Consider the following 19,374-nt stretch of genomic DNA (forward strand, 5'->3'; position numbering starts at 1 on the left):
CGCGCTATCTCAGAGTTTATTATTTATTAACTGATTAGAAAACGAGGCAATATGAGAAAGTTAAAATTTTAAAAGAAAAATAAAATAAGGGAAATTTTTAAAAGAGTATATAAATTCATCATTTAATGACTAAGAATTCACAAGAAAAAGGAAAGATCTTTTATTTTAATTGAAGCAAGGTTTCCGTTTATAATTTTTGAAACTAAAATTAACATTTTGTAAATAATTCTTTTATATTGTTCTATTATTTTATCGTCCTAATAATCTATTGATTATTGAATTATTTAATATTATATTTAAAGGTTCTCACTAGAGACCAATATGGAGACATGGTGTTTGTTCCAAACATGAAGGTGGAAGTAAAGGCAATACCGATAGATAAAAAGGAAATTGGAGATGGAGATGTAGGTCGAAAAATGAGAAGAATTAGCCAACCTGATTTAATGACTTATGGAGGATTACCACCTCCTCCTTTACACCTTCCTTATGAACCCACCATTAGAGATAAAATGTGTTTCCATTCTATTACAGTTATGAAGGTCAGTATATGCAACTAAATTTTTTAATTTGTTAATTAAGTTACTACGTTTACAATTTTTTTTCATCATTACTTTTATCTTTTTCGCATATCTAAAGCTTCTTTAATAACTTTCTGTAGATTTTTTTACTTTGATTTATATCAGACTCGATATTTTTCTTGTCCAATTTTTAAAAACTGCGGGCTTAGAAGGTGTGACTAAAAAAATCTTTATGTATTAACATTATATATTTTTGGATCACAATTCTATTGAAGATATATTGAAACTTGTACACATTTCGGAAAGTAAATGAAGAAGTGGATTGGCGGCAGTAGTGTACGCCCAGGATAGCAATAGACATCGCGCAAACCAGAGGAGGGTTTGAGTGCATCAGTTGAGTACATCAGCCTACTATATGAGTAACATCAGTAATCTAAAATTATTTTTAAATAATAGTCACTCCAAAAAAAAATTGAAAATTTCCAAAATATTCGATATTTTTGTGGATGAGCGTTTATCTATCAGTATCACTCATTATATTTTTTAACATGCGGTAATGATTAAATTTCCATTCATAGAAATGTGTCAGTAAATACGCACTTGCCGCCCAAGTAGGTAAATATTCTGGTTTGTCTCTTAAATTGGGGATGCTCGTATTTTACACACAATTAAACACTGAGCAAACAATATTCTGGAACTTGTCGATACATGTGGTGACGATAATTTCCTGGTTAGGAGGCGCCGTAGGCCACCTAGGGTTAGACAATAAAGAAGTGATGGTAAACATATTTTCGAACAAGGAACAGGTTTATTAGCACTTTTCTGTGCTTCGCTAAAGTGTTGTATTCTATTTTTATTGTATTTTTATTTTTCGAAAAAAAGAATATATGAAAAGTTGCCGTTTTATGTACAAAATATGTTTTATCTATAAACATTGTTTGAAATAATGTTTTGATGACATAATTAGTGTTATCTTCTTCTAATTTTTAATTATATGGAGTTACGTATATACGTTATTATCATTGGAGGCTGGTAATTTTGTTTAGGGGGCGCTGATTCAAGAATACAAAAAAAATACTTACCAAAGTCTACTTCTTAAAATAAAACTCAATCCGTCTGTTCTTATCGAATATGAACCTATCCATCACTTTTTAGTCGAAGTCAGAAATTTTTCCAACTTAAATTTTTTTCAATGGACAACTTGGCGCCCTCAGTCTTCTTCCGACATTGTATTCCTTAGAAACGTCTTGATCAATTTCAAAATAGATAAACATCTTTCCGTTTCTGCAGTTGTCATCGGCATCGTTCATCGTTATTAAAATAATCAAAACTTATTTCACAAAATCTTGAATCCAAAACTTATGGCAATATTAAGTTTATCTTGTAGCGATTTATCTCCATTGCCCGCAGTGATTCTCACCATCTTTCTTTCTTTCTGTTAACGTGTTTAATTCAGTTTTCTTAGTGAATCGGTTATTGATGTCTTTCACCTTGTATGTGTCTAATATTTTCAAACCCGAAGAAGAACATGACCCGAATATAAACTAAATGAGACCCAAATAGAAACCAAACCGAATAGGAACGGCATAGCAGCAGGCCAGTTAAGAATTGCAACAATCATTTACCTAATAGCGCAAAAATACTGGTCTGGCTATGTTCAAATGGAACGCTATGTTAGAAACTATAATAAAATGCCTTTTATTGCCACTATAGTATCTATCCACTATAAAAAGCCTTGGCGCAATGTCCCAACTGATTTGGTGGGACCATGCCCAAGATAGGAACATTTTCTTGACAATCATCCACAGTTTAGTACGGAATACGCCGAATACGGAGTACTAACCGACAAAGACAATTCAGTTGATGGAATCACGCCTTTGTAGGGTCCACGCCACAAAAAAAGTTTTTTTTTTCTGCAAAGAGACGGGGGTGTAACAATGTGCATTACCAGCTATCGTCACTGGCTTGCCACTGCTCTGTACACACACGATCTTGCCGCAAGTTCGACTTCCATCGATCTCGGTGAAAAGTGCTGATCTGATAGGAACTCCACCGGACCTTTGGGTGTTGACTAAAGACCAACCGACCTGGGAGTTATATCAGAGTGTTGATCTGGGAACAACTTCACTGGCCCTAGGGTGTTGGCTGAACCGCTTCTGCTAGGGTGTTGATCTAATCGCAGTTCCTTACCGGTCTTAGACAGACATGTTTCATAGTTAACTGTCAGATCGAGTGTTGATCGATCCGTCCACCCTTAACCCAGACGATTCCGTTTGGTGAAGAATGTGAATAAGACTTTAAAAAAATACTATTATCCAATAATACGATTAAAAGGCGTATCGAGGACATGTCTAAGGATGCTGAAACCCAAGTAAATGAAAAACTCAAAACAGCTGATTTCTTTGCGCTTCAAGTGGACGAATTACAGATATAACTGGTTTCCAGGTTATTACTTTCATTAGATCTATCTGAGAATCTAACATAATTAAACAGTTTTATTTTGTAAAGACCTCCCTGAAAATACAACAGGACAAGACATTTTTCAATTAGTGAACAGTTATTTTATTACTGCTGGTTTGTCTTGGCAGTCTTGTTTGAGTGTTTGCACAGACGGTTGCCCTGCTATGGTAGGACACTTAACAGGGTTTCTGGCTTTAGTTCAAAAGGAAAATCCAGATATTATTTTCACACATTTTTTTTTACACAGAGAAGCACTTATTGCTAAGTCATTGATGCCGGAACTGAATGACGTTTTGCAACATGTTGTGAAACTATTAAAAGTATGCCTTTAAAAGCGAGATTATTTAACAGTTTGTGTTCTGCTAGGTATTCTGAGCATACGCAGTTATTGTTGCATACAGAAGTAAGATGGTTATCTCGAGGACGTGTTCTTCAAAGATTCTATGAACTTACAGAGGAGCTGTTAGTATTTTTTACTTGTGAACAGTCTGAATATGCCAGTTTCCTTAGTGATGACAACTGGTGCACCAAAGTTGCGTTTTTGCACGAAACGTTTTTGTTAAAGCACGAAAACATCCTCATTTCTACTGATAAAATCAGTTCCTTCCAGCAAAAGTTTTTACTGTGGATAAAATCAAGCCACGTGGGACGTGTTTCAGTTAACAAACAATTGCAATGTAAAACCAAATCTGTCAGACCTTTTTTTGAAAAGTCTTAGTTAGCTAAAAGGCAATATCAAAAAATATTTTCCCTTCCTCGATACGTCATCAATGGACTGGATGCGAAATTCATACATCGAGTCGGCTTATGACACGGCCTTGTTCACTTCTAATGAAGAGGGTGAACTGATAGATATAAAAAACGACCGTGTACTTAAACTTAAGTACAGGAAACTAGTTAAAGAAGCAGAGGCTTAGTCAAAACTGAAGAAAATCAAAGTTAATGTAGATGTTGCATTATTTTGGATTCCCCTCTTCAATGAATATCTACTGGTCACAAAGAAAGCTATGAATGCAATAATACCGTTTTCAACTTCTTATATTTGTGAATCTGCTTTCTCATCGATGAACGCCATCAAGAACAAAAATCGTTCACAGCTAAAATCTTTATGAGGACGACTTGAGGGTGTGCTTGTTGCTTGTCTACAATACGTCATCATCATCATCATCATTGGCTTTTACAACTCTTCGTGAGTTTTTGCCGCGTTTACTATTGCCTTCCATTGATTCCGATCCTGTGCAATTATTTCCCATGGCCTTACTTCCATCTTCTCCAGGTCTTCCCTGACTACGTCTTTCCACCTTTTTCTAGGCCTTCCTGTCGATCTTCTACCATCTGGTCTTTCCCAAAACACATTGCTAATCAGTCTGTCGTCATCACTCCGTACCACGTGGCCTGCTCATCTTAATCTATTGGCTTTTATGTATCTTACGATGTTTCCTTTCCCGAAGAGAGTCTATTTCATTGTTGTATCTGCTCCTCCATTCATTTGTCACGCTGTCCCTGCAAGGACCATATATAATTCGCAGGATTTTGCGTTCCCATACTAATAGCTTATTGATTTCTTTCTTTCTCAATGTCCATGTTTCACTTCCATATGTCACTGCTGGTCGTATTATGGTTTTGTACATTTGGATTTTGGCACGCCTTGAGAGAAGCTTTGACCTCATTAGATGTTGAATGGCAAAGAATGATTTATTCCCCGCCAGTATTCGTATTTCAACCTCCCGTTCTCCTGTGTTTTCACTGGTAATACAATACGTCCTAACGCGCTATCTCAGAGTGTCACCAAGCACACATATTGCATTAGATATCGGTGTCACTATTTTGAATTAGACGAACATTCTCTTTTATACTCTATTATTTTTTATTATCAACTCGTCTCTTTTAATACAAAATATATGTTTGTGCATTAAAATTTAGTTTTTTTAATTTTCCTAATTAGTTTCCATAATGAGTACCGCATTAACTCAATGAATTATGTTTTAAATTATACTTTTAAAGAAAGTAACAGTAAAAAAATCACATAACAATACATTATTATTATACTCATTATAGAGATTATTTACCCAAGTGTGCCGTGGCTGAACGAGTTTTTAAGTTAGTGTGCCTCGAGCTAAAAAAGGTTGGGAACCGCTGGTATAAAATGTTAATTTCGTTTTTTGACATTTCGTTTTTTGAACACGTTTTCATTTAATGCAATTTTGTTTTGTTTTATGATCATTTTACGCAATTATTAATGAGTAGAAGGGGCTCAATACATCTTATTAAAGGATCTTATCTCCAGCCCCTATTTATGAAGGTCCTCGTTAAGTTGATATTTATTCTCAAACTGTTTTTCTAAAAAACTTACTCGTTTAATAATTTTGAATATTACTACAGTATACTCCCTCTATAACGAACACGGTTATTACGAGGTTTCGCTTATAACGAGATACATTAGATGTCCCGTGAAATTTCTATTGAACTATAACCGTCAATAGCGAGGCAAATTTGGTTAAAACGAGAGAAAATAAGATCCAAAAACGTGTTTTTTTATGTTTTTGGTCGGGTCGTGGCTATAAATAAATACCTTTTCAAACAGCCCCTCAATAAACTTAACTGCAGCCCCCAATAAACTTCTTTACAATGAATAAATACAACTGTTTCACATCTTTAGAAAATATGATGGAATGATACTGGACCATTTAAAGCAGTTAAAAATGACAGAGTTCTTAAAATTGCAGAAGCAATAGTTTATGATATCCTTGAGAATACGCTTTATACATTATGTAGTTGGAAAAAAATATAAGTACAGATTTTTTGTTTTAACGTATATCATTGATAATAAAAGTAAACAACTCTTTTATGTTTTAATATATTTCATTGACAATAAAAGTAAACAACTTTTTTTCAAAAACGCCATTCAAACAATATTTATTAACATCTTATATTGCTCCGAATGGTTTCACTATAGGAAGTTAATGGTTTAGAAAACTACAGATTCATATGTATGCACAGTATTATTATTGTTTGATATAACGAGATCGGCTTATAACGAGGTAATTAGTCTGTCATTTCAGTTCTCGTTATAGAGGGAGTCTACTGTAGTAATGTATTATTTTAATTTTTATTATTAAAATTTTTAGCCGTTCCAAAACTATTCGTTCGAAGAATTGCGATATACCTCTCCACCAATTAAACGGTCAGGCGAAAATATGTTGGTACGATCCAATTCTGATGGATCTTACAACGCTACATGGACTCCTGCTTCAATTGGCTGCTATTCAATTTTGGTCAATATCGACGGATATGATATGGAAGAGGTAAGTTTATTTTTTGTTTGATACAAAAAATCTAGTTAATTTGTTCCAAGACATGTTTCTAAGATCATTGTTAAATGTAAGAAAGACTATATAATTTATTAAAGGATCATATATTTTTAAATTACATAAAACCTGAGAAACCGCTTAAATTTTCACAATAAATGAACAAAAGGGTAGCTTTTTTCGTTTGGTTCATAAGGACCTATTCTGTAGCGTTTCTGGGGCCTACGCTATTTTGGGCTTGCAGTAATCAGCAGGGGCTCCAAGTCTGAGCCCTTCCTGCCGTTTAGAATGTCTAATTCTTTAGTATCCTTGTGGCCTCACAGAAAGCCACAAGTCTCTTTAAGGATAACTCCTAAGGATAGCTTAATCATAAGAAAACACAAAATGTATAACAAATATTCAATGAGCTATTATTATTATATATATTATCGAGTATTATGGAGAACCAATCACAGAGGAATATATAAAACTCTTCAACACTTCAAACACCAGCAGAAAATAAAGAAGGCATAACAGTGTCTATCTTTAAAAAAGGGAACCTTAGATTTCGTTTGGTCTCATAGATGTGTCGTAAGCTACAGTTACTGAAATAGCAACAGGCCCTATGTCATGTTCTCACCCTGTGTCTTGTTCTCAGTTGATCCACGAGCACTATTAGTCAAGGATCTTGTACGCACTGAGTCAAGGATCAGAAGTTACCCACTTAGTTTATCCTTTGCGGAGTAGTAAAAGACTCAGACTCGCAGTCAGTGGCGTAACTACAATTCAGGAGGCCCGGGGCAGAAGTAACCGAAGAAGCCTCTTTACCCAATATAAGAAAGGGCTAAGACTTACCTCCATATAGAAACTATCTAAATACAACGTGTTTGAAATTTAAAGATAAAATATAATACAATTTATACCTGTGCTATGCTAAAAATTACTTTTAATTGAATTAATCTGGTTTGGTTTTATTCATTATCCAAATATTTAAGCAATGGTTAACAGTGATAACACAGGATAATTTTGTTAATATCCATACTTTAATTTATTTCAGAGTTTTTACTTACAAATATTTTTTTTATGATTTTTATTTCTAAAAATTGTTTGATTACGTTGTCGAAGTTGATGCTGTTTGCTACTTCACGTTAAATTGAGAGGAGTGCCAAACTATTTAGCCGGATACGGCTCATCGCAGATCGTAAATAGCTTTTTATGAGTTTTAATTTTGAAAAACTCCTTTCATTAGAAGCACATACTCTTCCAAAGACATTTGGAACAGATTCCATCAGGTCCATATCAAGAATAAACTGTGCCATCTTCAATGTAGTCCAATTTCTGGCCTCTTCATTTATTCTTGCAGCTCTTATATGGTGACGATGTCTTTTGATTTCATTAACAATTTCTTGCTTATTGAATTGTGTCACAATCATTGAGTATATACTCGACTTGAACGATTTTAAATTTTTCGAATACAGTGTCCATTCTTTACATTCTAGTTTGAAGCTCTGGATGTAGTTTGTCTTAACATTCATACATTTTTTTAGTTTTATCTTCGAGAGATAGTATTTTTTGCTGTTTCTCCAGGCATTATTTTTTTTAAACGTCTCCTACTTTTTTCCAAGGGAAATTCCCATCTCATCACATTTCTCCGAAGCAAACTGGAGAGCCTTCGTGACTAATTTATATCGACTGTCTTCAATAATGACTTGAAAAAGAAACTATTTTATATTGTGTACAAGAGCATAGCTTTATATGCTTAATTTTTTTTTTGTAATTTCCTAATTTTTATGCCAATTTGGAGGCACCACATGTCAGAGGCCCGGGGCGGACCGCTCCCGCCCACTAGTTACGCCACTGCTCAATGTCTTAAGCCCTCCACTCACGTTCCAACGCCGCAGGACGCTTTGGTCGAATGCTACAAAATTGAACTTATTTGATCGTGTATTTTCACCATTCGACCAAATCGGCGCGATTTGACGGCAGACAAACAAGTCAGGTCTGCAGCTAAATCATGATAACACCGCTAGAAAAAAAGCTGTGAATATTTTGGTTGCTAAAAAGAGTTAATAAAAAAGAAAATTAATAATTTCCGAACATGTTACGAAAGGGAATTAAAATTATCTGGATATAATCCCAATTTTTATAATAAATGTACGTGACAATATGTATGTCTTTTCAGCAACCAATCTTTGCACCACCTTCTACGTTTCTTGTATTTCTTTCGTTTATACAAAGAGCAAGACCCACTAAAAGTATATGTTTCTGATTTGAAAGTAAAACTCATACTGCAAAATCGGTACATGTGTGTTACCATCCGATTTTCAACATTATTGTACTGTAAATTGCATTCGACAAAATCGTACTGCGCCGTTGGAACGTGAGTGGCGGGCTTTAGAACTGCACGGAGCACATAGTATTACATGATGTAATTCACACAGCGAGAAATATGTCTTTTACAAAACAGCAACCGAACAATCGAATATTGAATGAGTGTTCAAAGAAGTATATGTAAAAATTTTATATTATTACCAAATGTTTTGATAAATCTTTAACAATGGTGTATTAATTTTTAGACTGCAAAAAATCTTTTTATTACAGCTTTTTTTATTTTTTAAAAGATAAAGTTTTGTAATTTTACCTCAAATATTAAGCTTTTCAATGGTAAGCAAAGAATCGAAAGAATGACATTTTTTACACTAAATTGTTAATAATTAAAAAGACGCCGAAATTCATGCTTAAAATATATAGAATTTCTTTATATAAGCCTATAATAACTAAAAAATTGTCAGATATCTGGATTAGTCACGATCCCCAACAGGGTCTCTTCTTGTCTTATTTCTCTGTACTATACGGAAAATGCCGAAAACTCACAAAATGGAAATTCTTATAAAAATCTAAGAAAAACCAGTGACATATGGAACCAAAGTCAAGAGCCAAATGTAAAAATCTTCAGAAATGGTTAGAAATAAGGAAGGAATGAAATCATTCCCGGATGGAACAATGATCTACAGAGAAACCAACAAAATCATACGACAGTTTTGTCATTTAAAAACAAGCAAATTCGACCCCTTTAAAAGAAGATTCTCTATGGTATATTCTAAAGCTAAGATTATTGCAACAAGCATTGTTTACCTTTCTATACCTTTCTATTAATTTTATTTCGTGTTACTTATTATGAAAAACATATATTCTTAACTTATTTAATAAAACGTTTAACTGAAATACTGTAAATATTTTTCAGATATTTAAAGTTGAAGTAAAGGAGCCACCACAAGGAATGACACCTCCCAACCAAAATTTGTCGAAAAAATCTCAACATCAACCCAGTAAATTACGAAAATTCGTTGCCAAGAATTCTGCGGGACTGAGAATTCGAGCGCATCCTTCTTTACAAAGCGAACAAATTGGAATTGTCCATGTTAATGGAACTATCGCTTTTATTGACGAGGTAAGAATAAGGTTTTTTTGTCTAAATTCTAAAATAGGGTTTTAATTTTTTTAATCCAGTTTTTTATTGGTGGTTGTATTTAGAACATTCCACCACATTTGTGGTTTGAATCCTTTAGAATATTATTAGATGTTACGACCACTTTAGCAGTAGGATTTAAATGGTATGATGCTTCTGTATTTTTGTTGATCATTATCATAATTCTATAAATCAATATCCAACCGCTTTTGTGGTTATAGCTACCTGTTAAGTAGCACTAAAATATTTGTGGTCACAACTACTTATACGTTCTGTTAACAAAATGTAATCTGATTATGACCATCTAATTTTTGTTGCCGAAACCAAAATAACCGCACAGTTATGTTGGTTATTATTTTTTCCATTTTGGTAACAAATATTATAATATATCTATTTTTGATTAATACATCTTTTGAATTTTTGTCGGATGTTCATGTATCTAGTTCTTCTAAAGTGGTCTTCGTGATTACGAAAACAATGAAATGCTTGCTTCTGCGTTACGGTTTCCTAGAATATTTCTCAGAATCATACCTTACAGAAGCTGGTATTTATTTCCTCTCATCACACAACTAAGGTATTTTAGTTTCCATATTTTTATTTCATTCTTGTCTTTTGTTTCTTCTGAAAATATTTGCAAGATCTGTAACTGTCTTATCATCTACACGATGGTGAAAACTATAATCATTCTTATCATGGTTTTGTGTGTGAGTGGTGAGTGAGTGGCTACTTCTATACCGTATAGTACAATCAGAGTACGATACTAAATAGCTCTGTGTGGCGTTGAAAATGCACTCATATAACCATAGAGGTCCTTTTAAGATAACTTACTTCTCTATTCTGCGATGCTCGCTTCGAAGGGGATAAACTCAGTTGACTGGCTCTTGAAGAACAAAATTCATGTGAGTGCTGTTTAGAGTAGGGACATGCCGTCCCCGGACAGTTAAATCTATATTCATCGACATGTCGTTTAATTTAATAGTTTTAAGTATGTGATTTTCAATTTAAATCCATCCACTACTTGGTGATGCGGTTATTGGCTCCAGTATTACTACTACTAAGTTTACTGAAGATGAAGTGATAAGTCCGATAAAGTTCGTTCTGAACAAAAATCAACTATTATAATCAATTTAAAAGAATACGAAATTAAACAAAGCAGTTGGCAAGAAGAACAAAAAATGAACTCTGGGAACAGTTTACAAAAAGGATGAAAAGCGAATACGGTACACAACAACAAATATGGAGATTAATAAGAAACCAGCGGAAAGAAATGGCAGAATTGAAGGAATACAATAACATGCCAGCCAACAGATGGAAAAGATACCTGACGGAACTGTTTAAAGGAAAGGAAAATAATAATCAATACAATAACGTACCGGAATTAAGACACGAAATAGAAATTAGTTTTCAGGAAGTAGAGATAGCCATAAATTCACTTAAAAATAGAAAGTCACCAGGACCAGACGGAACAACGAACGAGCTTCTAAAATACGGAAGAGAAAGTATAACCCTAGAGATGACAAAACTTATAAAAAAACTAATATTGCACTACAAGATATCAGACGCATGGAGAAATAGCATAATGATACCAATGTTCAAGAAAGGAGATAAAGAAGACCCCAACAATTATAGAGGTATAAATCTACTGAACACCGCACTTAAGCTTACCACAAAAGTCCTAACCAACAAAATCAATAAACTAATAACCTTATCAGATGAACAACAAGGATTCAGATCCGGAAGATCCTGCCTAAACGCCGTATTTTTACTAAGACAAATCATAGAAAAGGCTATCGAGTACAATAAACCAGCATATCTATGTTTTATAGACCTGACAAAGGCTTTCGATCGCATTGAAGCCGAAGACGTCTTACATCTACTGTATAAAAGAAACATACCAATCAATATTATACAAAACCATCTAAACCATCTACTTCCATAATCGAATACAGGCAAAGATAACACAGTGTATATCAGTACAAAGCGGAGTCAGACAGGGTGACTCGTTAAGCCCACTTCTCTTTAATATAATAATGGACGAAATAATACAAGCAGTACGTACAGGTCATGGTTACAGAATGGGGAAGAAAGAAATCCAAATATTATGTTATGCAGTTAATCACCGAGACAGAAGACGAGCTCCAAAGATTAACACACATTTTCAATACAACAGTCAAGAAATACAATATGATAATATCAACAGAAAAAACAAACTGTATGACAACATCTAAATACCCACTACGATGTAAAATCGGAATTGATGGGAAAATAATAAAGCAGGAAGGAAGGTTTAGATATCTGGAAATGCATATAACTACTTACGGAGATGTTGAAGAAGAAGTACGGCCACAAAGCTTAAAAGCAAGTAAAGCGGAAATGAAAATACTTCGTCGAATATCAGGGAAAAGTCTGTTGGATAGGGAGAGAAGCGAAGACATAAGAAGAGCATGCAATATAAGAAGAGAAGCGAAGACATAAGAAGACATAAATGGATGGGTGACAAAACGGAAACAGAAGTGGAACAAACACATTACTAGAATGGCAGAGGATAGGATAGTACGAATAGCATGAGATAAGTCACCAAATGGACGAAGAAGTATTGGCAGACCAAAAAAAAGATGGTGCCATAATTTAAACAACTTAGGAGGCTAATACTGAACAAGAAACAGGCTTTAAAGCCTACATACAAGAAGGAAGAAGAAGAAGATAATCCCTTTGGAATTTTTGATTTAATTTTTTTAATTAAATATATACCAATTACAACAGAAATTTTCACTTCAATGTAAAAGTTTTTTAAAGAAAAGTGTGTTGTGCGTCATTTTTTTATACGTATTTATAATTATCTGTTTGACAACGTATTCAGTACCATATAGAGTCACCAATTCAGCATTGCGGCGCCTTCTCCACCTTCCTGCCAAATCATCTTTTGAGGGCCAAATATCATTCCGAGAACCTTCTTTTCAAATACTAACAATTTATTTATTTCCCGCCGATGTCCATGTTTCACTTCCATGTGTAACAATTGGATGAATAATTGACATGGACATGTACAGTCTTAATTTAGATTGTCTTTTTAGCAGCTTAGATCTTAATAATACATTTATTAAGATCTCAATAAATGTATGTGTGGACAGGAAATTCCTAAAGATTGGAATAAATCTTATGTAGGCTCCATATGTAAGAGAGGGAATAAAAGAGACTGTTCCAATTATAGAGGTATTAGTGTGACGGGCTCTGTGGGCCGGTTGTACGGCAGAATATTAAAGAGGAGGGTTGAAAGACAGATACAAGATATTGAAGAACAAAGCGGCTTTCGTACCGGGAGATCCTGCCTTGATAATATATTTATCCTAAGACAAATAATTGAAAAGCGTGTCGAAAGAAGTAGAGAGACCCATTTGGTATTTATGGACCTTGAGAAAGCATATGATAGTGTCCCGTTAAAGAAAATGTTTGAGGTCCTCAAAAGGTCCGGATTGGATTCGACGTATATCCGAGCGATATATAAATTGTACGAAAATGCAGTTAGTTGTGTAAAAATTGGAACCAGAACCTCAAATGAATTTAAATTCACTAAAGGCCTAAAGCAAGGATGCTGTTTGTCACCGACACTCTTTAAAATATACGTCCAAGAAGCATTGAGGAATTGGAGAAATAGGTGTGGATTTGTGGGCATCGGAGTGGGACAAGAAACTCTGTGTACATTGTTGTTTGCGGGTGGTCAGGTGGTGGTTGCAACCGATGAGGAAGATATAAATTGTGTGGGTCGAAAATTGTTTGAGGAATATGCCAAATGGGGGCTTACTGTAAACATAAGCAAAACAGAATATTTAAAGATTGGAGGAAATACCACAGATCTGAGGCTTGAAAACGCAGTCGTGAAAGGCTGCAACCAGTATAAATATCTGGGAAGCATCGTATCAGCAGATGGCAGAGTTGAGATAGATGTACAAAACCGAGTGGCCCGGGGGAAAAAATGCATCCGAGTACTGAATTCATTACTGTGGTCTAATAAAATAGAGATGCATACCAAACTTCGCGTATACAGAGCAGTTGTGGAGCCGGTTACCACGTATGGTGCCGAATGTTGGACGATGACGGGGAATGAACGAGATAGAGTAGACGTTGTGGAAATGGATTATCTTAGAAGGTCATGTCGAGTATCGAGAATGGAAAGAATCAGGAATGAGGAAATACGAAACCGTACAGGAATTAGAGATACTCTTTCAGATAGAATACAAGGAAGGCAATTACAATGGTATGGTCACGTGATGAGAATGGAGGAGGAGCGGTGGCCAAAGAAAGCCTTAATGTATGTTCCGCCAGAAAGAAGGAAAAGGGGAAGACCACCAAATTCCTGGAGAAGAGAAATTACAAAAACAATGCAATCTAGAGGCTTAGAAGAGGGAGATTGGAGAGATAGGAAAAGATGGAGGCTGAAATGCGGGAAGCGGCAATCGCCGTAGGACCCCCGTTATATGATGATGATGAGATCTTAATAATGATGACAGGAAGCATAATGCTCTATTCCCCACAGCTATCCTTGCTGAGACCCCTTTTTTATGTGATTGTCATCTTTGATTACCGCCCCCCATAAACTCTTTTACTACTTCTAAGTTTTGGTCATTAATAGTTATGTTCTGCCTAACTCTGATCTTTATTTTTTACCTGACATTATTTATATTTCATTTTTTTTGGATTTTAAATCTTATGATCCAATTGTGTAATATTTTTAGTACTAAAAAGACCAACTACATATTTTCAGATACACAATGACGATGGTGTATGGCTTCGACTGTCAGTGGAAACCATAAAGCAGTACTGCAACATGAGTATAACAGAAGCGTGGTGCTTACAGTACAATCAACACCTAGGCAAAACTCTTCTCTTGCCCGTCGAAGAACCAAAAACTACGCTTGACTCGGTGAGGAAAGCACCAGAGCCTCAAGACAGGTAAAAGCAAAATAGTAAATAGTCAATAACGTTTATTTTTAAGATGTTTACGTCTTAGTTTTTGAAAAATTTATATATTTTTATTTCAGACATAAAACACCAAATTTGAATATTAACTACCAAGTAATTAAATGTGGAGCTTCTGGCCATAACGTTCGCAGTCGACCAAGTTTTAAAGCCACGCCGGTCGGAATGTTGGCACTCGGAAACAGAATCGGGATATCGGAATACACCGTAAACTCAGATGGATGTTGGGTGAAACTAGATAAACCGACAAAAGAAAAGTATTGCTTCAGCGCAGAAACCGAGGCTTGGTCGTTAGCAGTTGGTCACAACAACGTGTTATATCTTGGGAATGTTAACGATTGTGAAGGTAATTTTTTGAAAATCTAAAATCTAGAAAGATCTTAGATCTTAGATTTTTTTTGTACCATATAATTTTCTAAAGATAAAATATTATTAGATTTATTCCATGATCTCCAATTTTGGGCAAGTTTCCCAATATCATTTCAGTTATTACTTTGGCTTTTATTAAGTATTTTAGTTTTTTGATTGGCTTAAATTGGTCTACAATTATTGGACTGTCTATTTTCTTTTTGTTATAAATTTTTGAAATATTTATCAGTTATTAAATATTAAATAGTTGTCAGTCTTAACCCATGAGTTCTTTAAGGCAATATTGGAAAAGTAAATTACTTGAATATTTTGATTGTTTATTATGTCTTATAAATCTATAGAGGACAGAATACCGCACGAACTCCTAAATTACGAAGGACCAGATATAACAAACAAATACTAAATATAATCCATAAAATAATCCAATTCAAACCATAATCCACTGATTTGCAAAATGAGGGTCAGGCTAAAGAAGATTCGACGTAGTGCCAACCCAAAATATGACATCAGGTTACTCAAAGGAGCTTGAAAAATTGCATAGAGTTTCACAAGACATACAAGAAAAAATCCTGAAACCATCAAAAATTAAGAAAAAATCGTCGATGACAAATGAGATTCTAGATATGATGGAAGAGAGGCGATAGGTCAAAGATCAGGACACAACATTATACACAAGAATAGACAAAGAGACAAAAAAAGCAATCAGAATGGCTAAGGACACACAACTGAGAGAACAGTGTGCGGAAATACAGCTATTACAACAGAAACACGATTCATTCAATATGCACAAAGAAATTAAAGAAGCTGCAGGCTTATACAAGCCTAGAAGAGTTGTATGTTTGGCAGACAATCAAGGTAATCCACTACTGTGAAAGAGAGACTAGACAATTGGAAGAAATGTGTGGAAGTAACCTTTACAGATGAAAGGCAGATTTCCATTGAAGACATAGAATGCCAAACAGGACCCCCGATTACCATTAAAGAAGTCACGGCAGCTATTAGAAAAATAAAGGATGGTAAAACTATGGGGCCTGACAAATTTCATACAAAATTCCTGAAACTTATGGACGAACAAGGAATAAAATGGATAACGACTATATTTATCAAAATACATATAACTCGAAATATTCCCCAAAGCTGGTTAAAGTCGACCTTCGTAACTATACCAAAAAAATTAAATGCAAAAACATGCGAATACTACAGAATAATTAGCCTAATGAGCCACTTAATTAAAACGTTTTTAAAAGTAACACATAACAGAATATCTAAAACAAAGTGTCTTAAATCGTTCATTGACATCGATGCTCCTCAGAAATGAGCTATTAAACGTTAGACAAGTTAATGTGAGTTCACAAATAGTTAGAAGAAGATCAAAAGAAGCAAACTTAAAGCCTAGACGCCCCGCCAAAGTTCCATGTCTTCTTCAAAATCATAAAGCTCGTCGTTTGGAATTTGCAAGAACACATATTTAGTGGAATATCGACAACTGGAAAAACGTTCTTTTCACTGATGAGACCAGAATCCTATTATGGAAGCCAGATGGTCAAATCTACCTCTACAGAAGAGTTGGAGAACGATTCGCCAGCTGCAGTCTCGCCCAGACTGTTAGTTTTGGAGTTGAAGGTATAATTCTTTGGGAAGGTATTAGTTGGGAGGTACGTACCGCATTTGTGTAAGAGTGATTGGACGGATTACTGGTGATTCTTACGTTTAAAACATCCTGCAAGATCATGTTTTGTCATATGGTGGTTACATTAAATATGAAAGATTCACGTTAATGTACGAAAATGCTCGACCACATGCTGCTGCCATAGTGAGTAATTATCTTGATGAGTTTCAAATTCGAAGATTGGATTGGCCACCATTTAGCCCGGATTTAAATCCAATAGAGCACATCACCTAAATGGGATCACCTAAAACGCAGCATACGACAAAGAAATCCCGTTCCAAATACGATAGAGCAGCTTTGGCTTGCTGCACAGGATGAATGGAATGCAATTTCCCAAGGATATGTCCAAAATTTACTTGCAAGCATGCTGAGAAAGATGCAACCAGTAATAAGAGCTAGAGAGGGGAATACTCGTTACTGATCATGCACTTCTTTCAGTTAAAACGACTTGTTTAAGCAATTTAAATTATCATTTAAGTTTAGAGTAAAATAACCTTATTTACCTAATATTAAACATTTCTTTTTTTTGCAATTTTCTCCGCATAAAAACTTAAAATTGTTCATTAAACATTGTTAAAATAAACTCTATTTTACAATAAACGACTTGATTGACCAGAATTTATTTTGAAAAAACAAAAATTAGAAAATTCCAAAATATTCGATATTTTTGTCCATGAGTGTATCTAGTCCCGGTTATCGAAGTTAGCAAGGAACGGTAGTTACCGTTGATTTCTAAACACCGTGATTAAATCACCGGTAGTGAAATCACGTCTCATCCCTAGGCCAATTAATGCTTACCAAAGCTAAACTTAAAAAAAAATCCTTTATGTATATTTATTATTGCTTATATTATTTTTGTCACATTGCTTAAATATTTGTTTTTAAACAATTAATAATGTTACAGGTAGCCCCAAATTGACTTCTGACGATAGCTCACGAAAACAAAAAAGAGGATTCAACTTTTCATTAAAGTCCAACGAAGCAAATTTTTTATTTTCCGGATCAAGTTCGATTGAATCTGATGAACTTTTACCTACGAATCCGTTTATATTCGGCGAGGGGGCCCAACCGGAGTATACAAAGACACCGAAAAAGGAGAAGAAAGAAGGTAAATTGAGTAGTTTGCCGAAGTGGTTCAAAGGAGACGATATAAAAAGGTAAGTTTTTTACGCAGAACAATATTAATTAAGGTCCTGAAACCGTTTTACTTACAACCTGAAACTTACAAACAAGATTTTGGATTAGTCATGAGTTCATCCTTATCTCCATTATTAGCAGTTATTTACATGGAGGAATTCGAACAAAACATTGTGAAATCAAATTTAATTATTCATTTTTTTAAAATCATTTGTAGCGACCCGTCTGAGCCATCTATTGCACCACCCGTAAAAGCACACAGTGAAAGTAGCGTAAATGGAAATGGAATTACACCTCCTGATACCCCAAAACGTTCTCAAAGTCCCCGTGGACTGATATCGTCTCCAAAGTTATCCAGCAGAAGTTCCAGTCCAGTTCCAGGTAAATTAATTTTTATTTATATTCAATTTTGTCAGCATATTCTAGATATTTTAAAGTAAGTTACGATTGTATAGAAATCTTTTTCAATGTATTAGAATATATTACTTCCTAAAGAAGATATTTGGACCTATTAACGAAAACGGAGTATGGAGATCCAGGTACAATCATCAACTCTGCCAACTGTTCAAAGAGACACCGATCTCAGAATTCTTTAAACATCAGGGACTTCGATGGGCTGGTCATGTAGTTAGAATGGAGACTGGAAGATTGCCAAAAAGAGCTCCAGATAGTAAAATGCAGGGCGCAAGACTAAAAGGAAGGTCACGGAAAAGATGGGAGGATGAAGCGTCAGCGGACGTCCAAAGTTGGCTAGACGTAAGAACCAGGAGAAGATCGGCGCGGGATCGGCAAGGTTGGAGGCATGGTTTGGAGGAATCCAAGGCTCGATTTGGGCTGAAGCGCCATTGGATAGAAATATTACTATATTTTTTTTCTTCCCTGTTCTTTCTTCTTCTTCTTAGTGTGCCTGTCCGTTCCGAACGTTGGCGATCATTCTGGCTACGATGACTCTGTTGGTTACTATACGGAATAGCTGTGTTGTCTTTCTATATCATGCTCTCAGGTTAGCAAGTCAGAATATTCTTCTTCGTCCTGGGGCCCTTTTTAGTTCAATTTTACCTTGTAAAATGCATTGAAGTAGCTCATATCTGCCTTGATTTCTCATTATATGTCCTAAGTACTGCAGCTTACGGCCCTTTACGATGTTGACCAAATCCACGGTTGTGTTCATCCTCCGCAGTACTTCTTCATTGGTGACTTTGTCTGTCCATGGTATCTTCAGGATCCTACTGTATAACCATAGCTCAAAAGCCTAAAGTTTTGATAGAGTTCTACTAAGTATAATTGACTTATTGTACATTTCCATTACAATAAAATCCTCGAGACTTGGCGAAACTACTTCATATAAGCTTTTGACCAACAATCAGTACATATTTTATTTGACCCTGGTATTCGCTCCGTGCGTGACCATGGTAGGGGTACCTTGAAACGATGCCAGCGTGCGTAGCGGCGAAATATGACAAAATTGGACACTATCTTTTTACGCAT

The 19,374-nt window shown here is 35.0% G+C and overlaps 1 protein-coding gene across 1 annotated transcript; it reads left to right on the forward strand.

Moving 5' to 3' along the window:
- Positions 1-302: 302 nt before the first annotated feature.
- LOC140431949 (E3 ubiquitin-protein ligase MYCBP2-like) lies at positions 303-18,267 on the forward strand (the record flags this gene model as incomplete). The annotated part of the gene is made up of 7 exons (XM_072519816.1): positions 303-539; positions 6,107-6,283; positions 9,510-9,716; positions 14,497-14,684; positions 14,774-15,057; positions 17,654-17,906; positions 18,104-18,267. Coding segments are annotated over 7 exons (1,510 nt in total), but the record flags the coding sequence as incomplete, so codon positions are not given.
- Between the last annotated feature and the right edge of the window lie 1,107 nt (positions 18,268-19,374).

The sequence above is a fragment of the Diabrotica undecimpunctata genome, unplaced genomic scaffold, assembly GCF_040954645.1.
Source record: "Diabrotica undecimpunctata isolate CICGRU unplaced genomic scaffold, icDiaUnde3 ctg00002330.1, whole genome shotgun sequence".
Lineage (NCBI taxonomy): Eukaryota > Metazoa > Arthropoda > Insecta > Coleoptera > Chrysomelidae > Diabrotica > Diabrotica undecimpunctata.